We start from the raw sequence: 9,397 nt of genomic DNA, 5'->3' as shown, positions 1-9,397 counted from the left end.
CTGTATTAAACAAGGAGATATACACCCATACATGTCTCTTTGTGTATCTTTTTCTTCATCATACACATAAGTACAGGCTCGAATATTTTTATGATGTAACATAAAGGACATTTACACCAATTGCCTTTGTATTTTTAAAATAGAGGTTTTAAAAATCTGACATTAATTTTTAATAACTATATTACAACTACATAAAGGTTTAAACATTTTTTCTTTTGACTAACTATTCCACTTCATATTTCTTGTAGACCAGCTTATCACAATGTGGACATACAGAGGTTATCTCAAGGTGGAGCACACTGAGGGACACAACTCTAGTTAGTAGCAGAGATTCTGTAATGAGCTGGCTGCTACAGCTTCATGTCCTAAGGTTGATGCCTCAATTTTTTTCTCCATTACAAACAATAATGGGTTAGTAAAGCCTATCTTCTGTGGGCTTCTTATTTTAGAATGACTTTTGTGTTTGTTGATACATATTGAGGAGAAATTCTACAGTATCACCCTAATTATACATATTAGTTACTTCTGTGGTCAAAGTAAATTATATTAATTGTTGTTGATTTTTTTCCAACATTCTCTTAATAACATGACCCAGGCCAAACTTAACACTTGCCCATGTAAAATTATGAAACTTACTCTTTAAAAAAAATTAAATGTGATTTAGAATTTTAATCAGATGTAAATTGATAATCTATGACTATAGAAATAGTTGTATGCTATTTTTTAATTATAATGGTAAAAAACTTTTACAATTTATTTTTTCCCCTTAAGTAGTATTTTTTTTACTATTTACAAAATATATCAAATCACATTATTAGATACTCGATCATTTTCATAAGGAAGTATCCAATTTTGCTTCAGTTGAGAACATGTGTATTAATAGGAAAGTGTTTCCTTTTTTTTTTTAATAGGTAGCTGGTTGTTTAAAAGCAGAGCTCAGTAATAAAGGACAAAAAATGTTTTCCACATTATACACAAAGTTATGTGATATCTGGAATCTGACTTGTGTGCACACACCCCCCAACCCAATGTTTTCAAATTTCCAGCCTCTTCACATCCAGAATTCCTTAGAAAATATCCCTAAATTAACCCACATTGTTTGGAGTTATATAATAAGTTTTTATGACATGGTAAGGTAAAAATTTTAATTTTTATTTTTGTATCTCTATATTATCATCAAATACTACTTATGTGAAAAAATAATTCAACTAACATAATAATAGATTTGAGATAACTTTCTAGAAACATTTTAATTCACAATTAGCTAGAATTAGGTTTACAAAGAATTATTTCTCACACCAGAGCTGTTGATATTATGTTTTTCCACAAAAGTTTTGGAGTCACTGAAAACTTATGAAACTAACTTGAAAATAAATCTTTTAGGTAACAAATAAATCTTCCTAAATGAAGGACAAAATATATGTTCATGAATGTTTCCTTAATTCATAATTAAATTAACACTGGTAGTGAATAAAACATTTAGTATAAGTGATCCAAGGAGGAAATAGTTCACTTCACATTGCACCTACCATAGGTCAATGTTATTATCCTTTTGCAGTTTTTAGGAATATTTTACAATAAGATAAACAAAATTAGAGTGTCAGTGTCAAATCATGTAATGAGACTACAAGGAGAAATCTAGATCTGCAAATTAAAGTGTTTTTTTCTTTGATGAGATATTTTGCATGCTAGTGTCCTTGTTGCCATATGAGCTTTTTGCCTCCCTTAGGCTGCTCATAATAAAATTATAAAGCATTATTAATTCACGATCTGATCCAACATGTATTCACATACAAAATAATCTAAAATACAGAAATAGCCATTTAATTTTTTTTATTTATAGATAGCTTACAATTTTTATATTATTTACATAATTCAAATCATTCATTTTTTTTCTTCACTTTTAATGAAAGCAGTAAACTGGTACAAATCAACCAAATGAGATTAAGCTGTTCTGTTAATTTAGAATTATTCACAGATGTCTTCTAAAATAGAAATGCCTTTGAGATCCCCTTATGAGCATTTTTTTTCTGCTGAAATTTTATTTTGACTTCACTGTTGACTTGATGATATTATTGTTTCTCTGAGGTCTAAATGATGAATCTGTTTATTCTATTTATAGAGTCATGGTAAGTGGTGATACAAAGCTCAGTAATATCAAGTTGTATACTTTACTTTGCTTGTAGAAGTGGAACTGCCAGAAGCAGAAGCAGTAGCCTGACTGCCTAAAAAGAGAGGGTCCAAACAAGCTACTTTGGCAGCAAAGAATGAATGAATACAGTGAAGAACAGCAAATAGATTTGAAAATTCCAGCTCCTGAAAAGAAAAGAGAAGTGGGTCAGAAAAAAATTTTTCTTTAAAAAATTGATAGCAAGTAGACAAGTACATCATAGCTAAACATTTTTCAAGTGCAATAAATTTGACTATAATAAACTATTTCTAATGTGTGGCAACTGTAGGAAGTTTCGTTCAATAGGCAAATTTCATATATATTGCAGATTTACTTTGAAACATGATGATCTGAGACTTTGAAGGACTAGGCATACTTATTATTAATGAAAGTTATTTCAATATTGGTAAATGTTGCATAAAATATATTTGGCTAGATCAAAATTTTATTATTGATAAAGTATAACTAAAGAGAATCATAAGAGTAGTTTAAAAAGTATTTTTATTTCTTTGTACACACTTCAAATGACAGCTTTGGTTTGGAATGATTTTAGAAAACATCATTCACTACGCTTTAGAATAAGTTGCTATTTGTCATACGACACTGAGTATGAATTCCTGAAAAAAAAAGGAGGCATGAATGTTCATTACATTAGGAGCCATGGGGTTCAGTTTCAAAAAATAATGCATTTTATTAATTTTAATTTAAATAATGTTAATTGTTGCACTTGGTTTTTGTTAAAATCATATGGTAATTTTTGGGATATATTTTAAAAGCTTTTGAAAATCCATAAAAATTGTGGAACGTAATTAACAAAACAAAGAAACAAGCAAAATATAACCAGAGACATTGAAATTAACAACAAATGGACAGTAACCAGAGGGGTGGGGGAAGGGGATAATGGAGGGAAAGGGGAGAAGGGTTTTCATGAACAACTATAAAGGACTCAGGGACAAAACCAAGGGGGAGTGGGATCAGCAGAGGGAGGTGAGGATGGCTGGGAGGGGGAGTGGGGGAGGAAAGCAGACAACTGTACTTGAAAAACAATAAAATTTAAAAAAAGAAATAAAAGAAAATCCATAAAAATACAAACCATAAAATTATTTAATTCTAAGGGAATTGTGAGAAAAAATACATATGCTTAATTAAGTATGTATAATAAACTTATAAAGAAAACAGCAAAGGAGTAATAAACCATATGAAATTGATGGTGATGTTATTGCTATATAATTACATATTTGTAATAAAAGATACAAAATTATAATCAATGTGCACATTACTGTTGTATTGCAATTTATAGTACATGGAAATGGAAAATAACATAAATAGAAAAGCAATTCATTTAGGACGTATTTTAATATCTTCATTTACCAGGAAACTATTTATTTATTTATTGCATCCATTTATTCTTCTTATTGTTGTTCAAGTACAGTTGTCTCAGTTTCCCCCCCATGACTCCCCACACCCCATTCATCCATGGATGGATCTGGAGAGCATTTATGCTGAATGAAAAAAGCCAGGCAGTGAAGGAAAAATACTATAGGATCTCACCTATAAGTGGCACTTCATCCACAAAACAAACAAGCGAACAAAATATAACTAGGGAACTATTTAAATAAAATTATACACTTTTTGAATATTTTCTCTGTTTATGCCACAGAAGTGCAATATAGCACAATGTAGACTTATAAAATATACAAATATAGCACCATGTAGACTTTTATCTATGTACAACATAGATAAAAATAGCTATACTGTCTCAGCAATTCCCTTTAAAACAAATATATTTCATAGTTTCTTATGGCAAATATTGACTTATTCTAGAAAAAGGAAATATTTCAGTTAACTATTCTAATGTCCTAAAATGCTTCCATGTAAAAAATTATTTTAGTTATTCCATCATTATTCCATAAGTTTCTTAACAATACCTACTTCAGTGATACTATGATATGTTATTGGTTAACTAAGAGGTTTTCTCCTTCCTTAACTCTATTCACCTCTTCAGTCTTTGCGCAGTGAGCATATTGAATGCATTTGCAGACTTTGATGCTTCCTGGGTCAACCCATATTAAGTCCACCATACATAAAAAGAACGGGAACGTTTTGGAAAACATAAGATGTGCCTGCGTACAATTAAATAAATACAACAACAAAACACACAATTCATTCTTGGTGAAAGGAAGAATATTGTTGAAACTTGCAGCCTGGCAAAAAATATAACAAATAACTTTTTTTTGTAAAAATTAACTCTGCTGTAAATTTAATATATTAGATATTATATAACAGTTATTAAAAACCAAATACCTAAATATATAAAATTTTTGGAAGGATTAATAGTTTTCATTATTCACACCATGTCAATTGTATGTCAATTATGTAATGTAGGTTGGCACTTTAAAATGTTTGTACCTATTCTCAGGAGAGTGAGTCATAGGCAAAAATATGTAAGAGAAAGCAAGAGGCAGAGATGTGTTCAAGTTTGGACCTTGATTCCAAAGTCAACTCATATTTCCTCAGCCTCAATGGTCACCTTTGACAAGTACATCACTCCTTGGGCTTCAGTTATTTCTTATATAGAACCAATGCCCTTCTTTAACTCTTTTTAATGTGACTTTTATAACTACACATTTATCTATCTACTGAGCGTCCACAGATGACTTCTACCTAGTTATTTGCTACCTTCTTTTAATGAAGTTCTTATCCTCCTGAATCTCACACTAAGCATAAGTTCTTTCTAAACTAATCATTCATTCATCAATAAATATTTGCTGGTGCTTACTATGCATTTAGTGTTTTTATTGGTGAAAAGATACAATAGTTAGCAAAATAGATAAAAAATGTACTGATGGGACCTACATTCTAGTGGCAGGGGGCAAATTATAGTAATTAATAGTAATTGAGATTAAAGAAATAACATAGTCCAGAATTGGTGCAGCTATATGGAACTTTTATGAATTTTACTGTGAGTGACATGGAAAACTGCTGGTGATTCTTTAGAAGTGACAAAAATTGATGCAAGTCTTAAAATGATATTTTCTGCTATACTATTGAGAATGAGCAATTTGGGAATAAGATTTTTGAAAGGGAAAGGAGGTTTAAATATTTCCATTGAGAAAAGATGTAGAATTTAAAGTTAAGTAAAGATTCTAAGATCTATGTTTGAACAACTAGGAGAAAGTTTTCATTTACTACAAAGGAAGAATTAAGGAAAACACAAATTTGGCATAAAAATCAAGAGTTTGATTTTGGACATGTTGCATTTGGGAGCAAATTAGAATTGCAAGGGATAAGTATATAGATGTAAAGATTAGTGTAAATTTATTTAAGGAAAAATTAGGAATGGGATTAAAAATTTAGGATCTGTCAGCATGTAGATTATAAATAAACCTGTGGTCTGGGTGAAAAGATCAAGGTGTAGAGAGCATATAGAGAAAAGGACTAAGAACTAATTCCTGGGATCCCAGAGTAAAGAAAAATGTAGAAAATAAGAAAGAATCAACAAAGAAAGGGACCAGTAGTTGCCAAGGAAGTGAGAGAAAGTAGAGTATGGTATAATGGCAACTGGAAATTAACCATTAAATTTAACAACATGGAGGTCATTTTTACTGTTTACAGGAACATTTTTTATGGAGAAGTGTTAGAAGAGCTCATAAGGAATGGGTTCATGAGTACCTGTGTGGAAAGAAATTACAAAATAAGTGTCTATAGAAGGCCTTAAGAAGTCATTTTTCCTCTAACTGAGCAGAAAAAAAAATAGGTCAATAGGTAAAGTCAATAATATTTTTCCAACACTTAAGAAATTAGGATATATATATATATATATATATACATATATATATTCACAGATATTAACAGAGCTAAAGGGAGAAACAAACAGCAATATAATATTAATAGGAGACTTTAATACCACACTTAAATTATTGGATAGATCACCAGATAGAAAAATCAATAAGGAAAGATGAACCTCAGATAGCACATTAGAACAGATGAAGTTAACAGAAAGTTCTATCCAAATGGAACAGAATGTACATTCTTCTAAGGAACACATAAAATATTCTCCAGGACAGATTATATGTTAGGTCATTAAGGAAGTCTTAATAAATTTTAAAATTTGAAATAATCTCAAGCAACATTTTTTTACCACAATGCTATAAAAACAGAAATCAATTACAAGAAGAAAACTGAAAAATTTAGCCCTGGCTAGGTGGCTCAGTTGGTTGGAGCATCGTCCAGTACACCAAAGGATTGTGAGTTGATCAGGGCACATACCTAGTTTGTGGGCTCCATCCCCAGTCGGGGTGTGTGCAGGAGGCAAACGATCAATGTTTCTTTCACATGTATCAATGATTTTTACCCTCTCTCTCTTTAAAAACCAATAAATATATCCTTAGGTGAGAATTAGGAAAAATAATTACAAGTACTTTAAACAAGCAATGGTTAATTAAACAATAAAAAGAGAAATAATAAAAGGTATTGAGACAATGAAAAGGCAAATAGAACATACTAAAACTCATGGGATGCAGCAAAAGCTGTATTTTTCTCTATGAATTTCTAAGTGTGAAATTCATGAAGATAAACACCTACCTCACAAATATCCCTGATAAACATAGATGCAAACATCTTCAACAAAATATTAACTGATCAAATTCAACAAAACATTAAAAAGATCATACACATGATCATGTGGATTTGTTCCAAGTATATAAACATAGTTCAACAGCCACAAATCAAATACTGTGATATACACTAACAAAATGAAGGATAAAAATCATAAGCATCTTAAAATATGCATGAAAATATTTGACAAAATTTAACATACATTTATGATTAAAATCTATTAACAAAGTGGGTAGAGAGGGAACATATACCATCATAATTAAGTCAACGTATGGCAAACCCAAAGATAATACATGCAACAGTGAAAAGCTAAAAACTTTTCCTCTAAAATCAGGGCACATACAAGAAGCAACCAATGAATGCATAAATAAGAAAAACAGCAAATCTCTCTCTCTCTCTCTCTCTGTCATAGAAAGAAAGAAAGCTCTTTACAACATTCTTGGCAATATTTGTTAGAGATCAGATTTCAAAAACCGAACAAAAATGTACAAGTGTGAATACATCAAACTAAACAGTTTCTGCATAGGAAAAGAACTTATCAACATATGAAAAGGCAGACTATCGAACAGGAGAAAATAATCATCAATCATATATCTGATAAGGGGTTAGTATGCAAAAATATGAAGACTTTATATTACTTAATAGCAAAAAATTCAGTTAAGAGATGAATAGACATTTTTCATAAAGAAGGCATACAAATGGCCAACATGTACAGGAAAAGATGCTCAACATCACTAATCATCAGGGACGTGGAAACCAAAACCAAAATGATACTTCACTTCATGCTTGTTAGAATGGCTACTATATATATATAAAAAATGAGTAACAATTGTTAGCTAGGATGTGGATAAAATGGAACCTTTGTGAAGTCTTGGTAGAAATGTAAATTGGTTCAGCTACTCCAGAAAAGAGTATGGATATTCTTTTTTTTTTAAGATTTAATTTTTTTTAATTTTTATTTTTTTAGAGAAGGAAGGGAGGGAGAAAGAGAGAGAGAGAGAGAGAAACATCAATGTGCTGTTGCTGGGGGTCATGGCCTGCAACCCAGGCATGTACCCTGACTGGGAATCGAACCTGCGACACTTTGGTTCGCAGTCTGTGCTCAATCCACTGAGCTATGCCAGACAGGAGTATGGATATTCTAAAAAAATTAAATGTAGCCATGGCTGGGTGGTACAGTTGGTTGGAGCATCATCCTATACACAAAAAGTTTGCAGGTTTGATTCCTGGTCACAATGTGCATGAGAAACAACCAATGGATCTCTCTCTCTCTCTCTCTCTCCCCCCCTCCCCCCTACTCTCTACCCACTTCTCTCCTTCTAAAATCAATAATAAATTACATCCTATGGTGATGGTTAAAAAAGTAAATTTTATATGACATAGCATTTCCATTTTGGGGTAATTACTTGCGCAAAATAAAAACACTAATTTGAAAAGATATGAACCTCCATATTCAACATAGCATTATTTACAATAGCTAAGAAATGGAAACAACTTAAGTGTCTATCAATGGGTGAATGAATAAATAAAAGTAGTGTGTGTGTATGATGGATGATGGAATTCACCATGAAAAAGAATGAATTTTTGTCATTTGCAACAGCACGGATAAAACTCAAGGTCATTGTGCTAAGTAAAAGAAGTAAAAAAAAAAAAGGAAAGACAATGGAGTATAATTTAACTTATATGTGGATTAAAAAAAAACTTACAAATACAAAAAACAGATTTGTGGTTGCCAGAAAGTAGCAAAGAGAATAAATCATAAAGTCTTCATCAAAGAAAAAATATAACTGTATTGTGATGGATATTACACATTGTGGTGACCATTTCATAATAAATGCAAATACTAAAGCATTATGTTGTACACCTGAAACAAATATGATACATATTTCTATTATATTTCAATTTTTATGAAGCTATTTTAATAGCCTCATACATTCAGAAAAAGCATCAGTTGTAATTAATGCTTTATCACATGTTGTTTTATTGTTCAAGTACATTTGCCTCAATAATCACCCTATGTTTTAAACTTTATGTAATAAAACTAGCTGTGTACCCAGTATTGCATAATATTAAATTCTAATGTTGTTATTTGTATATACATTACTTTCCATTTTATAGATTCTTTGTGATAAAGCTTTAATTCCAATCTTGGCCAGCTACAGCTGATGCTCAGAATATTTTGGGGAATTTCATGACTGCCTACCTTTTCATTAATATTTAAAAATTTTTAAAGTAAATTTATTAGGGTGACATTGGTTGTTAAAATTAGGTGTCAAGTATAAATAAACTCTCCAAATTAAAAAAGGAATAAGTGCAAATATAAAGATTAATATAAAAATCAAGGAGCTCGTACCCTTTGCAACAGCATGGATGGATCTGGAGAGCATTATGCTAAGTGAAATAAGCCACACAGTGAAAGATGAATATCATATGATCTCACCTATAACTGGAACCTAATCAGCAAAGTAAGCAAGCAAGCAAAATATAACCTGAGACATGGAAATAGAGAACAAACTGACAAACCAGAGGGGTGAGGGGAGAAGGATAATGGGGGAAAATAGGAAAAGGGCCATCAAGGAACATGTATAAAGGGCATGTGAACAAAGCCAA

General features: G+C 31.0%; 1 protein-coding gene across 1 annotated transcript in view; it reads right to left on the bottom strand.

The window, feature by feature from the left end:
* Positions 1-1,907: 1,907 nt before the first annotated feature.
* SNTG1 (syntrophin gamma 1) overlaps positions 1,908-9,397 on the bottom strand; it is a 782,410-nt gene continuing 774,920 nt past the window's right edge. The window contains exon 20 of the mRNA XM_045845038.1: positions 1,908-2,316. Coding sequence (XP_045700994.1) covers positions 2,158-2,316 — 159 coding nt within the window. The 3' untranslated portion in view covers positions 1,908-2,157. The remainder of the gene's footprint in view (positions 2,317-9,397) is intronic.

This window comes from Phyllostomus hastatus, unplaced genomic scaffold (genome assembly GCF_019186645.2).
Source record: "Phyllostomus hastatus isolate PE091 unplaced genomic scaffold, TTU_PhHast_1.1 phas_contig_449, whole genome shotgun sequence".
In the NCBI taxonomy this organism is placed as follows: Eukaryota; Metazoa; Chordata; class Mammalia; order Chiroptera; family Phyllostomidae; genus Phyllostomus; species Phyllostomus hastatus.
This window is presented reverse-complemented; position numbering and strand designations above follow the sequence as displayed.